Raw genomic sequence first — 17,377 nt, 5'->3', positions numbered from 1 at the left:
CTGTGGTAGCAGTTACATTGGGGAAACCAAACGACATGTCTCGGACCGCATCCGTGAACATAAAGCAGACCTGAAACACGGTAGGACAAACACCTCAGCCGTGGCAGATCACTGTTACAACTCAGTGGGCTCACATGACATTGACTTCTCCAAGACAGAGGTTCTCTGCAAGCCATCTGGCTATCATGAGAGATTCGTTCATGAGGCGATCCACATATACAAACACAGAGACAATTTTAACCGAGAAGATGGATTCTGGCTTAGCAATCATTGGAAGGACGTAATAAACCATTTCGGATCTTAACTGATTGTGTTCACGTTTACGGTGACTTTCAGACTGCGTTCCACTCACTGGCATTGTATTCTCCGCAGGGAATGGATTCTTTGCTCCGCTGCAAGTTTTCCCCCCACGACTCACCCATTGACACGACGGTCAATGGTATAGTGTATAATAACAAATAGTATAACATTTATTTGCTTAATACAATGTACAAAGTAATATATAGTATCGTAATTGTATAGTAAACATATAGCAGTGTGATACACATTAGGGTGGGTAGAATAATACATAATGTTATATTAAAATATATAAGGTATAGGGTGGTTTATAGCAATACAGTATATAATTTAATGTTGGGTTTATCTATGGCAGTATATAGTACGGTGTATGCTCGTGTGATGTAAGAGAATAAAGTTTAGATGGAAGCATATTATATAATTTTTACGACGTAGAATTGTAATGTATTACTTGCTGTTAGTAACTCAGCTTATTGTAGAGTATAGTAAGTATACTGATGGTGCTATGTAGATAATACTTTAGTTTTTTACGTAGTTTATACTTTAGCTTTCTACGTGGTTGTTTAGTAACTGCAGCTACATACTACTAACATTCCTTTCCTTTGTTAATGCTACTCCCTGCACCCTCCCTTGGTGCTGCTGATCCTGCATAATGCATGGGCATAATATGACTTTGAAACCCCCCCGCCCATCTCCTACGCATTTTGCCATGAATATGCTAAATTCCTCTTCATATGCACATTCTTTTTGTTAAGGCGCTCTTCCACCTCCAACCCAGCTTGTATATAAGCTCCTAGCTTGGTAGTGTCTCATTCTTCACCTGAAGACGGCTGCTTGCGTTGTAGCCGAAACGTCGTGAGAATTGTTTTATTATGTTTTATTTTTATTATTTTATTACTTCCCTTCTACGTGACTTTACCGAAAGAACCAAGAAGATTGCAGTTGTTGTTGTTGCTCTGCGCCCACATCAGCAGCCGTACGAAAGAAGATGACGAGCGGGGGAGGAGGACCGCGGACCACAACCCGCCCCCACTCCCCGCCCCGCCCCCCCAACTCTTTACCCCGCCCCGCCCCCCCAACTCTTTACCCCGCCCCCAAACCCCACCCCGCCTCTTAACTCCGTCCCCCCCTCCAACGATGAAAAATCCCCGGGACTGGGACCCGGATCCCAGAGCCGGTTCCCAGAGCCGGTTCCGCGGGCAGCGGCGCTGGGCGGGAAAGGTGAGTCTTTCGTCGAGATTCGGAGTGAAATTTGCGTTTTATTATAATTATTTTTATTTTATCGTCGCTTTGTCTAATTCACGACGTTTAGTTTTTCTCTCTGTTGAGAACCCCCAACTGAATCGACGCGTGGCTAGGGCCGTGTCGAAATCGGCGTGTTTTGTTTGTGGTAAAATATTATCGTGAGGAGGAGAGCTGCGATGCAGGGGGGCTACGGGGAGTTGCTTTTATTCCTCGGCAGCGGATCATCATCGAACCCCTGCTGGATGGAGGTCGCCTTCCTCTTGCGATCCTGCCGTGTAACAATGCAGCCCTCTCTCCTGCACGCGAGCTGCTGATTCCATCGTTCCATTTCCCCAGTGGAGGTCCTCCCGGAGCCGTTCCGTTCCTTGGCTGTGATCGCTTTTATTGTGAGGAGTGGCGGTGGGGGGCGAAATGCGATGGCTGTGGTTGTATTTTTACGATGTTCGCAAACGTCTCGGTTGTTAACATTCGTATTTTTACCTAGGAGGCGAACGGACAATGTTGTGCAAGGTTAAGGTTTTATGCTTTCTCTCGTCAGCGATATCCCAGTATATTTTATATTGTGTATTCTGCATGTTTTATTACGGTAATAATTGTAATGTTGGATGTTATTGCTTTAACTGCGGTTTTGACTTAAATGTAATGTAATGGAACTCGTCTTGAGAGTACGTCTGCCGAGGAGATGTAATCTGTAAAATCGGCTAGTGTGGCAGACGAAGTGCTGGGTGAATTGTTTACATGGCACGATTTGGGAGATTGCGAAAGCTTTAGAGGGGGGGAAGCCTTCATCCAGCAGTGGATTGAGCATGGCTGATGAGGATCATCCATAGTAAATAGTAACATAAACATTTCAAATGCACGCAACGCGTTGTGCAAGATCCCATAATGACATCCCACTTCACTACCTTCTTTACCTGAACATCTCATGCAATATTGATTATATGACCATATATATGGTCCAGCAGTGGATTGGTCGTGGCTGATGACAAGGATTGTGGTTCACGTTGCAGCGTTGTTTTATTGTGTGTAAGATATAAAAACAGCTCAACCAGTTAATAACACTCCCCTAAGGAGACGTTTCAGGTAATGGCCCTGATTAATGGTGTGCTTTTCAGAAGGGCCATTGTACGAAATGTCATCGAGTGTATATTGTCTCTCGTTAGATGATGTTTTGAACCGCTGCCAATACAGCATCACAATATATTTACGGAGGGATAGGTACGTGGTTATTGTGAAAATGTATACATTGTAGTTCGTATTACAAATGCACTTGTGCTATTAAAACTAAAATCTGTTTATCTTACCAGGTAAGGCCCACTGAACTATTAAAGGTGCTTTTCAGAAGCGACTTGGCCACAAATGATAGCCCCATGAAGTAGCTTATGTGGAAATTAATATCAGCCAAATACTCTAAACGCATGTTTCTAAATGTGGAGGGGGAAATCAGAGGACCCGGAGAAAAATCCACGCGACCACCGGGAGAGAGAGACACGCAAAACCAAATATACAGGAGGCGTCAGGGTCGGGATCGAACCCATGTTCTCCTGTATACCAGGCGAGGTAGTTAACATCTCGCCACTGCAGCGCCCTTAAGTAACCAGTCCAGCTGTTAACACGATAAGGCAAGTGCTGCACTGATAATTTACTAATACTGTACTCTGATGTGGCTAATACGTTTAATAATGATACTGCATTATGAATAATATGGTGGACAAGATATGCAAGTAATACTTTAAAGTGATATAGTTTAGTGAGCTCTTGTTCATGTGTTATATGCATTTTAAGTGTTTTAAGATACGAACAACATGCTCAATCATAATCGGTCATGATCTACGGTATACACAGCTGGATGAAAACACCCCGAGGTGTCTCCATCCCTTATTTGATTGATGCCACATCTCGCTCCTGCAATTCATCTTAACATTCCAACTCTACGGTCAAACTATCAGCCTCCTTTCTACCTTTGGCTGCCATTCTGTCAGCAGTCTCGACACTATTAACTTGATATTCGGTTGACTGTTCTAAAATGAATATTGTCGAGGCCTTCATCCAGCAGTGGATTGTTCTCGTGCACAAGACAAGAGTTTTTTCATCGTAAGGTGTTTCAAATGTGTTTTTATGCATCCTGTTACTGTATTAGGGTAGCAGATTGTTATGAACCAGTATTGTTGCTAGATTAGCATTTTCATCAGCCATGGTCTATCTATTGATGGGGGTGGAGGACTCCAATGAATGCTTTCTCACCAGGTAAATAAAGAACGTGAATGCATCAGCCTGCAAATTTACGGTACATTCAAAAGCCTAATGCCATCCTGCCGTGTGAAAGCCTGTCAAATAAGACATGTTTTCGTTAATTTTATAGTTATAATCGCTTCGTGCTTTTTCTGTTACATCGGCATAAGATGAAAACATTTACATCTGGAACTCTCACAGAATGTACGGTTTAGCAACATCACCCGATGTTAGACAACGACCTGTGGAGGATGACATTACAGAAATACATCCGAGGTGCCTTAATTTACCTATGATCCATACCAGATGGTGGTGCATCTTGTGAGGTGCTCTGTGTAGAGATCGTTTTCGTATGTCCTGAAAATAAATTATGTTTTAGGACATTAATTTGTTTTCAAACTAAGTGAAATCCCAGTTTTATAATGTGTTTTTTGTGTGTGCAATCACTTGAGAACCCGGTTTAAACAAACACGCACGGCCGAAACCAGAGATCTCAGCATTGTTGGTTCAGTACTCTAACACGATATTAGCCCCCTGTGCCACCTAGGCACCTTCATATCACCCCGCGCAAAATTGTATCTCATGGCTCCATCTCCACGGTAGTTATATTCTCGGATGTGTTCCATCTTTTGGCTGCCATTCCATCACTAGTGTTGTCCATTTGCTGTCATCCGTTCTCACCATGATGTGTCATGTCCGACCCCACTTGCCTTAACAGTCAATGTGTTGTCTGATTTGTATTTGTTCCCTGATCTGTGTGCTCCTGTTACTGTGTTTGTGCATTATAGATATTGTCCGTATACATATTAAATGTGTTACGTATGATTCACTGTCTCGGAAACATGGATTGTCACGATTCAGGCTCTCGGTTTCATTCAGAAATCGATTCTACTCCACCACACGTGACCTGCGATTGACTAACTGTGGTTGCACCCATTTATACTGCTGGGTGGACAGAGGTGGGGGGGGGTTTAAAAAACTTGGCCATTACCAGTATTTCAAAAGCCAAGCCGGGTAACCGAACCAGCGATCTCTGCCTAGCAAATTTCGTACACTAACAATTACAAGACGTCAGCATCAATAATTATTAATATCATATTTTATCAATGGTCGTGTGATTATTACCACAGGTAGTGAGTTTCCCGCTCAACGAACATGCATCGGTGCTCACCTTCACTGACGGCCCCCTGAGCCAGCGGTGGAAATTCCTTATTCCTGCAGCGGATTCCAGTCTATCTGCAGTTTGCGAATGATTATGAAGTAATTTGGGAGGCACATGTCTGCAACTTTGTGCACGCTCGCTTGCCCGTTAAACGCCGCAATTGACTTTTGGATAATCAATACTTGGTGCTGGATACCGTGGAAACGGTTATACTCGTCTACTGAGTGGGCAATTCAACTTTCTTCCAGATCGGAGGGTTTTTTCCTCCAGATTCAGCGATTTTCCAGAGGTTTGAAACAATGCTTAGATTCCTGTCGCAGTGGCCCAGCGTATTTTGTGTCCTTGCTGCATTCAGATGGCTGTCCTTTCACCCGGTTCATTAAAGGATGCTGGTTCATCAGCTAATAAGCTTGTGAGAGGAGAACACTAACAATTTAAATGTGCTCTCACATGGTTAATTAAAGGATATGAATTCCTTAACAGGCACATGTTGTAAGGCTAATGCATTGTGCTGATTTCAACGTGCTCTCGTTTGATTAATTGAATTATGTTAGTTAGTTCTTGAATCAGCAAATTTACAAGCTTTGGACGTTGTGATAAATTTAAGGGTGCTCACCTGGTTAAACAAAGGATTTAATTTTATCAACCGTGCACCGTGACAATGAAGCTCGTTGTGCACTCGCATGGTTAATAAAAGCTCTTATAGGACATTTACAAGCCTGGTGCATTGTATCGCTGAATCTCAATGAGCTCTCACCTGCTTAAATAAAATATGTCAATTGAAGCGCGTTGGCAGGCCTAGAACATTGTGAATGTATATACTTGAAATATTATTGGTCTCACAGTGGTTTGGATAATAGATGTAATTAATCATTTGGCATGTTAACCCAGAGCATTGTGACCTTGAATTTCAATGTGCACTTACCTGGTTAAATAAGGGATTTCCATTCAGTACCTGTAAATACATTTAACCCACCCCAGACCCTGGTTAAATACAGGATTTCAATTCATCAGTCGACATGTTTACAAGCCAAGAATGTTGTGAAAACACATTGTAAAATATAGTACAAAATTTCTAAAGTTGGCACGTTTGCAAAAAGCTTTAGCAATGTGACTGAATCGCAGTCAACTCTCCCATGGTTAAATAAAGTATTTAAATCCGCAGTGCACTGTTTTCCAGTAAGCATATGTCAAAGAGATCTTAAGCTACATCTAAAACTCCCACCCCGCCACCATGCGCCTAGGGCTTCTTGACAGTGAATCTCAGGGAGCTCTCACCTGGTTTAATCAAATATTTCAATGCTGCACATTGACAAGGCGAGGGCATTGTGTTCCGGTCACCATGATCTGTAAATACGTTTAAATCACCCACCCTCTCAACAAGCGAGGGTGTCATGACGATCAATCTCAGTGTGTTCTCATACAATGTAAATAAAGAACGTGAATGCATCAGCCTGCAAATTTACAGCACATTCAAAAGCCTAATGCAGCACCTATATCGCTGTGATATTGAATCTCAATGTGCTCTCACCTGGTTAAAATAAAATACTTCAATTCACCACTTTCATATGCTTTGGGCATTGTATTCTGATGATCGTGTATCTAACACATTTGTGTCGTTGTGGAGAATATATGTACCAAAATAAATAGGCAGATGATAGGCCTCCTTGCCATATCCGTCCCTCCACAATAAAAAATTATAAAGTATTTTTTACACATCCATTCGGCCACATGGCTTTCTGGGAGTGTCTTTTTTTAGTAGCTTTGGTTTAAGACAGGGGTCGGCAACCTACGGCTCCGGAGCCGCATGCGGCTCTTTACGGGCTGCTTCTTGACGATATGTACGTATGTACAGTATGTACTCAGATGCATTGCGGCTCTTGAAATACTGAATTTTGTACCGAATTGGAAAGAAATGGCTCTTCTTGTTATTTTGGTTGCCGACCCCTGGTTTAAGACAAGCAAACTCTGGATCGGTTCCTTCATTCGTCGTTTCATGAGCAGAGTCAGGCTTTCTTGAACCAATACTGGTGAATTGCCAGATGGCAATTAGGCAAGTATTTCTAATACATCTGTGGATATGTTTGAACACCCTGCCCCCTACCCCCAATCCTACTGGCAGCAGGCAACACGAGCGCACAAGCAAGCGTTGATGCCTGCTGAGTGGCGGTACCAGCAGCAGAAGCAAGGAAGGCTTCGCCCCCGGAACCGGCCATTGTGTTCCAATCATCCTGGGGGTTCAGCCGCTGTCATCAGAGCTGCTGGTGAGTGCTTGGGAATGGGTTCATAACGGGCGAGTTTGTGACACCGCGTCGGCCCCACTGAGATTATAATTAATATACGAATTTAGGTTTTACTCCAACAGGGATTAAACTGTGTTCTCAGAGAGTTTATGGTGTCAGCCTGCTGAACAGTGACTTGCATAGAGACCCATCGACTCGCAGAGACCAATAGACTTGCATAAAGACCTGTAGATTGACAGTGCGGTCCATAGACTTACCTACAGATGCATATACCGCAAGGGCAAACCAAGACTCGATCAAATACTGGCGATTCAACTCTTCTCGGGGCTGTGACTTGTTTGGTGAGTGTTTGCATTGGGTGGTGATTCATCGAGCAGCATGGGACATGATGGCAGTTTCTGATTGTCCACACCTTGGTCGTGCTGTTGACACCTTATGTGATTATCTTGCGATGCGACATGGCAAGACGAGAGCGCGATGTGGTCTCGACTGTAAATATAACTATGTGCAAACCAGGCTTTCAATGAGAGCTTCAGTCCCAATGCAAGGGTGTTTGTAGTAATTTATATGGTGAGTGGTGGCGTAGTGGTTAACGCACTGCACTATAAACCCTCCAGCCTGGGTTCAATTCCCACGTGGGGCCAACATCATTGACAAGTCATATCTGAACTGGTCCTGGGCCTCCTCTAGTCTGACTCGATCTTAAAGTAAAATGTGGTGTGGTATTTATATATCAGCACTGGGGAGACAAAGTGGCCAGAGACAGACAAAGGCTGACCGAGATATATAGACAAAAAATTTAATGAAGTGAGACACAGACAAATGTACGTATGAAAAGAGGAATAGACAGAAATATATAGTGACAGACGTAATTACATTCAGACAATGACAGAGGACCAATACAGACATAACGACAATAAACACAGTCGCGTAGACAAAGAACAGAACGTGGACACAGAGACACTGACAGAGGGAAACACTGACATAAAAATAGGCGCACACAGATATGGACACTGACACAATCGAAAAAAACATAAACAAACAAAGACTCAGAGCCCTGGCGTTTGACTAGATTATGTAAAACAAGGTCCCTCATGGGATACAAAGACTGATTTGCATATGCGCAGAGGCACATGGAAAGATAGAGAGAGAGAGTACCTACGAACAAATGAATTATATGCACCCAATCTCAGAAGCTAAGCAGGTTTTAGCTCAGTTAATGCTTGGATAAGAGACTGCCAAAACCGTTATAGACTCTGGCTGCGAGGTCCAGAAAATGGTCATACAACAACAATAGTAGTTTCTTTAATATATCAGTGGGGAGATTTAATTGCAATCCCGTCATATATGGGCTTCCACTGTGGGCTGTGGTTTGTTCCCACACAAAACCAAACATTATTTGATGGAATTGTCCAAACATAATGCAGGAGGTTACTGGAAAATTCTTCAGATAAAATTCTTAAAAATTCGCACAAGTAATAACAACTGTTTTACAGAGATCTACACAGAAAGATGCTAAAGACGTAGGCACACACAAATATACAGAAAGGCAGACCGACTCAGAGGTAAAGTTTGAGACAAAAAAGGCAAAGATCCCCCATATAGACTTTAACAGACTTTTGGGGCAAGTGAAATTATTGAACACCTATGAAGGCTGGCAAGGCACACAACGGGTTGGGTGTCCAGCAGCATGCCTTGCTGCCTTCATCTCCCCAGTGCTGATGTTTACAGACCGCACCAGGTACTCTTTTAGGGCTGACTCGACATCAGTGAGGCCCACTATCGGTTCAGATATTAGTCACTGATTTTGGTGGTGAGCAGGTATTGAACTCGGGTCGCCGATTCGTAGTGCAGTGTGCTAACCACTACATAACCACTCACCGTATTCTGAGAAAACAACCGCCATTTGCCGCTAATTTTAGGGGAGATTTCACCACAGCGCCAAGCCTTGTAAAATGGCATACACGGAGATGCACACCTACATACGCTTAGAGAAACACACGTGTGGATACACACAAACTCGTTGAAATAGACAGAATTAAACTGAACCGCGATACACACACACACACGGAGCCTCGTCTTTTGACTCGATTATGTAAAATAAGGGGCCTTCTCCTGGCATCTTCCTCTCATTCCCATTTGCATTTTTATTGATTCCAAGCCCAGGATGGCCAAGCCCTGAATAATTAGAGCCCTCCCTCTGGCTCGCTCTTGCTCGCTCTTGCTCGCTCTCGTTCTCTCACACTCGCTCATGCTCTCACTCGCTGTCACTCACTCGCTCTCTCTCCCACTGACACAGTGAGGGTTACAGGCCGATTTGCGTTATTCTGGGTAAACCTCCACCACCACCACCGCTATCTGCCAGTCATTTATCTTGTCTGCCCCTGCATGGCTCTCCCTTGCGTCATTTGCATCACAATTACGGTGTACAGTTTAGTAAAAAATGTAATCGGCCCACCACCTTTTCCCTCTGTTTACGCACTGGATGTTCAAAGCGTCGTTTCTTGCCAGTGCAGTGGTTCGCTTACTGTGCTACAATTCCTGACCAAGGCTTACATCAGTGGCGTGTATCTGAACGAGTCCTGCGCCTTCGCATTGGTCGACTCGGCCATCACCCTCTCGTGCCTTGTCTCGCTGACAGCACTTGCCCCAACAGTCTGCATGGCTTTGTCGTGAATCTTTGTCTTGTCTGTGTTTTGCGTAGTGGTTTTGCTGTAGTGGGGTGGGTTGCTCATTGTGCCACAATCCTGGTGACCCAAGTTCAATTCCTGACCTTCAGCACAAAAGCCAAGAGAGCGTTCAGTCTTTCAGTCGCCCATCCATTTACTCATTTGTTAATTTCTTTACTCGCTCAATTGTTTCCTTGTCTGTTAGGTCACAAACTCAGTTGGTGTCTTTTGTTCATTAAATCTTTTTCCCATTTCTACATTCAGTCTTTCATTCGTTTTCCAAACACTATGCACTTCAATACTCACTTATTCACTCGCTCGTTCACTCGTTGGTCCAATCAGACTCCTGTGCTTGCTCCTTCTAAGCCTTTGCTCATTCATAGGCTCAATCTGATTGCTTAATCTATCACTTATTTGTTTATTTTGCGTGTTCATTCACTCAGTTCATAATTTTGTTCCTCACCCATTGGCATGTTAACCAACTTATTTTTTCCTCGTTCAATCAGTCACTAACTTATGTTTGCACAATCTTTCTCTCATTCAGTAGTTAACTCATCAGCTCGTTCTTTTCTTGATCGCTTAACGAATATCTTATTTTTTTATTCATGTCGATTCATTTTGCTTATGTAATGATTAGTTGGCTCCATATGTTGCTTATTCACTCAATTGTTCAGTCATTAACCCAGGCTTTCACTCATTCTTACAATTATTCTGCTCAACCATTGTGAGCCCCTCAATCAAATACACGCTCATTGGCTCATTTGTTCACTCGGTGATGCATTTTATAATTAACATACGCGTATTACGTCAACATGTGAACTCAAGACGACAAGCTGGGGCATTGAGACTTGTGTTGTTTGACAGTTGAGACGTTTCAACGACAGCTAAGTGCTCACGGTCTGACATCTACCCACCGTCGATGCAATCATTTCTGGTACAGTAAAACCTTGGATTGCGAGTAACTTGGTCTGCGAGTGTTTGCAAGACGAGCAAAAATTTAAAATAAATATGAATTTGATAAACGAGCGAGGTCTTGCAATACGAGTAGTACGTGTACGCTTTGTCTGCCGAGCGTCACGTGATCACAACTGATATACGAGTGGTTTGGATTACAAACACGTTTCCGGAACGAATTATGCTCGCAATCCAAGGTTTTACTGTAATTAGTATATTTGGTTTTCGTGACATTTTTATAGTGCGGGTCTAATATAAAGCCGCTATGTTTCAGATATGGATATAATGTAGTCTGTCAGTAGGGAGGGATGTTGCTACTTGTAATCCCAAGTGAATAAAAAAATTAATTTGGACCATGATGCCGGCAGACAATGGCGTACCCCATTCGAATGACATCAGGAGATCTTTGACGTCCACTGTCAAGCAGATGACATGTATTTGTATGGTTATTGCACCCGCAGTATTAATCAGGGCAGTCTGCTGGATTCAAACCAAGAACCTCTAACATGCAGTGAAGGTGCTCCCTTGTCACCACCTTGTCAACTGCCGTGAGATTATCAAATTATACTATACTACTAAACATTGGCTTTTTATTTTACCTGGTAAGGCCCAATGAGCTTTAACTCCTTTTCAGCAGCGACTTGGCCACATATGATAGCTCAACGAAGTGGCTCATCAAGTGGAAATTTACAGCAGCCATATATTATAAACGCATGTTTCGCAATGTGGAGGGAAAAACAGACCTGGAGAAAAATCCACGTGACCACGGAGAGAACATGCACACTCCAAATGTACAGGTGTTCAGAATCAAACCCACGACCTCCTGTATACCAGTCGAGGTAGTTTACATCTCGCCACCGGCGGCTCTAGGTAAGCATAGAGCATATCCGAAGGGGAGAATTGAGGGAAGGGGTGGTCATTTATGTAGCCAGCTCAATTAACTATCCAAAACAAGGATCAGTACATTCCAGACGGTGATCTGCCGACACATACAAATTAGCATTCACAGGGCTCAGGTATGTGTCTGTTTGTGTCTGTGTGTGGAGGCGAGGGTAACACGGGGGTGAGAATTAAGCATCAGAGTTGTATTTGCATGCAGATGTTGCGTGTGGGGTGTTATCCATGCGTGTGTGTGTGGGTTTGTGCACGTATGTACACAGTCTGTTTATATGGGGTATGTGTAATTGTGTGTGCGTGTGCAGGTTTTTTGTCTATGCGGGTGTGTATGCATGTCATTGTCTTTATTATACACATCCTGGGGAGTGGGAGGGGAGTGGTAAGTGCATTGTTCGATTCCCGCTCATGGCCAACATCAGTGATCATTATCTGAACCGATCTTGGGCCTCGATGAGGTTGATCCAGCCTCCAATGAGTCACTGAGGAGGTGTGTAAAACATCAACACTGGGGAGACAAAGGGAGCCTGACGTGGTCCTGTTCACACCACCCAGCTCTTGCACCATGCCCAGCCTTCACAGATGCTCACTAATAGCCCTTGCCCCAACAGTATTTTAAAGGCTATATAGAGGTTCTTTGTCTTTGTTATACACACCATTGTGTATGCAGGGTGCGTATACATGTGTGTCTGGATGAGCACATCCTTGTATGTGTATGTGCAAGCATGCCGCATGTGTATGTGTTTGCATGGCCATCCATGGTATAATTTGAGGGTAATCGTGATTATCCGCGGTTGAGAAACCAAGGCTCCCCAAAGGTGTGGAGAGCAGGGATGTACATATCCTAATTAAGCTTGTTTACCTAGTAAAGCCTCGCTGTATGTTGCTGTGTTTAATCCCAAATGAGTCATTTGCAGGTAATTTTTCAGCTTGCGGATGTTGAGCTATAAGTTACATTGCATTTTCTGATTTATTCCCTGAGCAAAAAAACATTCAGAGGAAACCCATGTAGAACAGACTTAGAATGTACAAACTTCCCCTAGAAAGATGCCCGAGTCAGGAATCTAACCCAGAAACTTCTTGCTCTGAGGCACAAGTGTTTTCACTGGGCCATTCAGGAAAATCAGACTGCGTTTGAAGACTCGTTTTCAAGACTGTAATTTATTTGGATCAAAACTGGAGAACCCGGAGGAAACCCATGCAGAACCGGTGATGCAGGTGAAGGAATCTCCCTGGCGGTTTTCAGACGAATGCTCTTCCCATGCACAGCAGTGCTGCTTGTGGGGGGCACTGACCGTAGGGAGGGCACCGGTCCACAAAGCTGCCGGCCAAAATAATGTCTCACGTCCAAAGGTGGGGGGGGGGTGTTACAGCAGAGCTCTGCTGCTTTCCCAATGGGTCCTGCACTTTGCTTATGTGGCCATTCACACACACGTACAATAGGAGAGGGGGGCACCACGGTTTTACTAGTGGGGGGGCGGGGTGGGCAGGAGAGTGATGGCTGTTGGGCACGGTGTTGAGTGCTGCGGGTGTTAAGTGAGAACACAATGACAGATTCCATGCGGGGGGAGCTGTAGCCGAAGGGACAGCACACAAAGGGGGGAGTTACTTTAACACTTGAATATGGCGCAGGTTAAAATATGACGCGGTCCTTTTCTATACTCACCAGGTTGAATGATCTGACTTTTTTTATGAAACTGCTGGTACGTCCCAGCTTGTGATATTTGTTTGTCCATTTATTCAATCTATCTCTCGTTAATTTGCTCGTTTGATTAATCGGTCACTAAGTGCACTCATTTTACTGAATTTCATTCATTGTTTCACTCATTTCATTTAGTGTTCGACTCATTTCATTCAATTGACACATGTTCGTTCACTCATTTGCTCACTCATTCACCCAGTATTTCAGACATTCATTGAATCGTTTACTTGTTTTTTCGCTTGCTCATTCAAATCATTGATCACACAGACCCCATAGCCCACACACTCATCCATCGCCTGCAGCGGTCCATTAAAGTCGTCTCGCACGATCGCTCACGCACACAATCGCACTATCGCTAGCATACACGCACACACTCGCACACGCACACTCACTTGCACACTCATATGATCGCTCACACACTCGCACGCACGCATGTAAACATGCTCAAACACATACATACAAACATGCGCACTCAAATAATTATCACTCGCACGTTCGCACACGATCGCTCACACGCGTGAGCTCGCACGTGATCGCTCACACATTGACACTCGCACAATTGCTCGCATACATGCAGACACACGCGCACAATTGCTTACGCGCAATCGCTCTCTTCGACACGCGCTCTCGCTCACACACATGCATACTGATCGCCACTCATGCGTTAGCGCTCGTTATCTCCGCCGTCGCCTCGGAGCAGCCAAATTAATTGGTCGCACCGCGAGAAACGCCGAACGCTAGCGGCAACGCGCATCACGTTTATATGATCGTACGACTGCAAACCTTCCTTCTTCTGCGCCGTCTCTCGGGCAATCCTTGGGTTGATGTTGTATTCATTCACAGGGTATTTAGTTTATTTGCTGAATCGTTAATTGAATAATTATCTCATTCTGAATCTCTTATTCTTCCTTTTTATAATTCGGTTGTTGGCTCATTCTTTTTGTCTGCCATGAAATCATTGACTCGTTTGATCAATTATTTGCTTATCAAGGCAACCGCTGGGTTTTTCGTTCACAGGTTTATGCATTCTTTTTGTTAATTGTTTACTCAGTCTTTCATTATTTCGGTGGTTTGTTCACCTGTTCACATGGTCATTCTTTAGCTCGTTCAGCCATTTGTTTGTTCAATACTTAACTTGGTCCTGTATTTGCTGATTTGTGCACTCAGTGGTTACATAATTTAATGTCATTAATTTGGTCACTCTATCTTTTGCTGTATCTTTCAGTATGTTGGTCCCTTGTTTAATTTTTCAATTGCTTTCATTCAATCATTGCCTCACTCCATAATTCATTTACTCCACCTTTTGCTTATTCATCCATTTGTTCAGTCTCGTGTCCATTTGTTCAAGAATTCCTTGAATCTTTCACTCATTCATTCATTGTATAGGCCACAGACGTTCACATTTTTAAATTATTTTGGGGGAATTTTTGTTTGAGATAAGGCCACTCTACCTCATGTGGCTCATCGCGATGAGTCCCGTGGGGCCATGCTTTGCCGGCTCGCAGAAGTATCGCTATAACGACGCTAATTTCATTGCCAGTGCTAACTCATGCAAGTCAAGCATTGTGCTTTGATGAGACCAGGGCCTCGTGAGGTAGTGGGGACAGACAAGTCTGTCAGTTTTTCATTCTCTTAGAGACGCCGTCAGGAACGGTCTGTTTGTCTATCATCGTCTAGATTTCCCGTCTGTCAGAGTCCGGTCTGTTTGTCTATCATCGTCTAGATTTCCCGTCTGTCAGAGTCCGGTCTGTCTGCCTATCATTGTCTAGAGACCTCACCAGAAACTGCTTTGTCAGTCTATCATTGCCTACAGTCTTTTTTAGAGACCGGTCTATAAGTCTATCGATCATATTTCCCTGTTTTTATTCCATGGAACCCACTTAAAACCCTCCCTACTCGTGTAATATTCTCAGCTGTTTTGGCCTGGTTGCCATTGCAAAATAACATCTTAAGCTCAGCGGGCCTTACCCAAAATAAACCGACTGACTGACATTGACCCTGTAGAGAGACCTGTGTCTAGAGTCCACATCAGAAACCGGTCTGTCAGTCTGTCATTCTCCCAATGGCCCAAAAAGCCAAGGGACTAGAATAAGAAGCAGAGGACTGAACAGTGAAGTTTGACAAGGCAACGTTTTATTCAATTACTGTAAGTGTAGCGGATAACGTTTCACTTGCCCCAAATAACCTGCAGCCTCAGAAATTGCATACAGACCCCGACATTCACTAATAGACAACATCTGTAGTAACCTCATCCATTAATATTTCCTGAGTTTCTGTATTATTAATATTTTGGCATTCTTTTAATATTTCACTGGTTTTTTGCATGTACTTTAGTAGGTTTCGATTTAAAGCTTTCGTGACTGCAGGGATTCATCTTCTTGGTTCTTTCGGTAAAGTCACGTAGAATGGAAATAATAAAATAATAAATATTAAACATAATAAAATAATTCTCACGACGTTTCGGCCACAATGCAAGCAGCCGTCCTCAGGTGGAGAGCAGGTCTGTCGAGTAGACAGTCTGACTCTACTCGACATACCTGTTCTCCACCTGAGGACGGCTGCTTGCGTTGTGGCCGAAACGTCGTGAGAATTATTTTATTATGTTTTATTATTTTATTATTTCCATTCTACTTTAGTAGGGTTTATGATGGGTGGGACACGTGTGCCGAGCAGAGGAGGGCAGGATACTCAGGCAGTTGAGTGGCACCCAGAGGTTGGCAATCAAGGGGCCTTGCTTTGGCTGTAAGATAGGAAAGACATAATGGCAGATAATGGCAGTGGGACTGAGAGTGGTGATGATGGATGCATTGTATTTGTCACAACAGCAAGCCTGACCTCTGGATGGTGGTGAGGATATTTTATGAGTGGTCCTTGGAGGTCTGGTGTCGACTGCATCTCAAATATGCCACCCGTTTGTATGGAGATGCATCAATCCCTATATAAATAAGTGGGTATTCTTTAGCAGTCCAGGAATCGTCGAAAGAATCCCCATTCATGTCAATGCATCTGTAATCAAGCGAATGGGATTCTTATCGTGAGTTGGAACGATCGCCACTAGATGGCGCACACATGTTGTTTTGGTACCATTGATGCAAGTGGAGATTTGAATGTGGGAATCATCCAGAGAAGAATCGCAATTCCTGCTTTAAACATCCACAGTGGAAATCCTTGGATTTGATTACAATGCCTTCATGAATTGCCCAATACTAAGCACCGTATGCAGTTTCACACCTCTGAGCACGGATAGCTACGTACGGTGCGAAAGAAGTTCAACATACATACACCACCACAAACCACACAATCACACACCATCACAAACAACACAGTTGCACATCGCCACACTATCACACATCACCGCATACCACCCACACCGCTACTCACCACCTCAACCGTTTATTACCATACCTTCCTTCGCCACTAGAGTCTAACACACACCAATACATACCTCGACCAAAACACACAACCCCACCTCACATAACCATAGTTCTCCATACCCAACCAATGCTAACACACCTTGGCACAAACCAATATCATCCAATACCACTGTATACATAACACACACCAACTCGTACAACTGCTCCTACATAACCACACACACAACCACTCTCAACCCAACATCACTGCACACCAAAACCACACTAACACCCACCTCCACACACAACCCATCTCACCACCGCACACCACCGCACACCACCAAGCCTCCCCACACCTTCCCCTACCAATCATTTCCAGATGTGGACTCTGTGCAAGAGTCTGGATTGGAGGTGGGAGAGGGGATGGTAGTGGTGGAATTTGGGCTGTTTTTGATATCTTTTATATCACATACCTCTCATTTATTTTCTTCTGGTCTCGTTTTGTTTTAACAACTCCTGGCGGTTTTAAAATGCAAGCATTTATTTAATCGCATCAAGTTTTATATATATATACACACATTGTTATATACATACTTACATAAAGGTTTCCCTGCGTAACCGTGAAG

At 43.7% G+C, this 17,377-nt stretch overlaps 1 protein-coding gene and 1 long non-coding RNA gene across 2 annotated transcripts in view; both read left to right on the top strand.

Moving 5' to 3' along the window:
- Positions 1-1,487: 1,487 nt before the first annotated feature.
- Positions 1,488-17,377, top strand: part of LOC144945135 (polyhomeotic-like protein 2) — a 79,057-nt gene continuing 63,167 nt past the window's right edge. The window contains exons 1-2 of the mRNA XM_078873420.1: positions 1,488-1,518; positions 7,059-7,200. Coding sequence (XP_078729546.1) covers positions 7,089-7,200 — 112 coding nt within the window. The 5' untranslated portion in view covers positions 1,488-1,518; positions 7,059-7,088. The remainder of the gene's footprint in view (positions 1,519-7,058; positions 7,201-17,377) is intronic.
- LOC144945126 (uncharacterized) overlaps positions 6,717-17,377 on the top strand; it is a 78,960-nt gene continuing 68,299 nt past the window's right edge. Inside the window, exon 1 of the long non-coding RNA XR_013639624.1 lies at positions 6,717-6,872. This is a non-coding gene — a long non-coding RNA (uncharacterized LOC144945126). The remainder of the gene's footprint in view (positions 6,873-17,377) is intronic.

This window comes from Lampetra fluviatilis, chromosome 36, assembly GCF_964198595.1.
Source record: "Lampetra fluviatilis chromosome 36, kcLamFluv1.1, whole genome shotgun sequence".
Classification (NCBI taxonomy): Eukaryota; Metazoa; Chordata; class Hyperoartia; order Petromyzontiformes; family Petromyzontidae; genus Lampetra; species Lampetra fluviatilis.
Note: the sequence above shows the minus strand (reverse complement) of the source record. Positions and strands in the feature narration are given on the sequence as shown.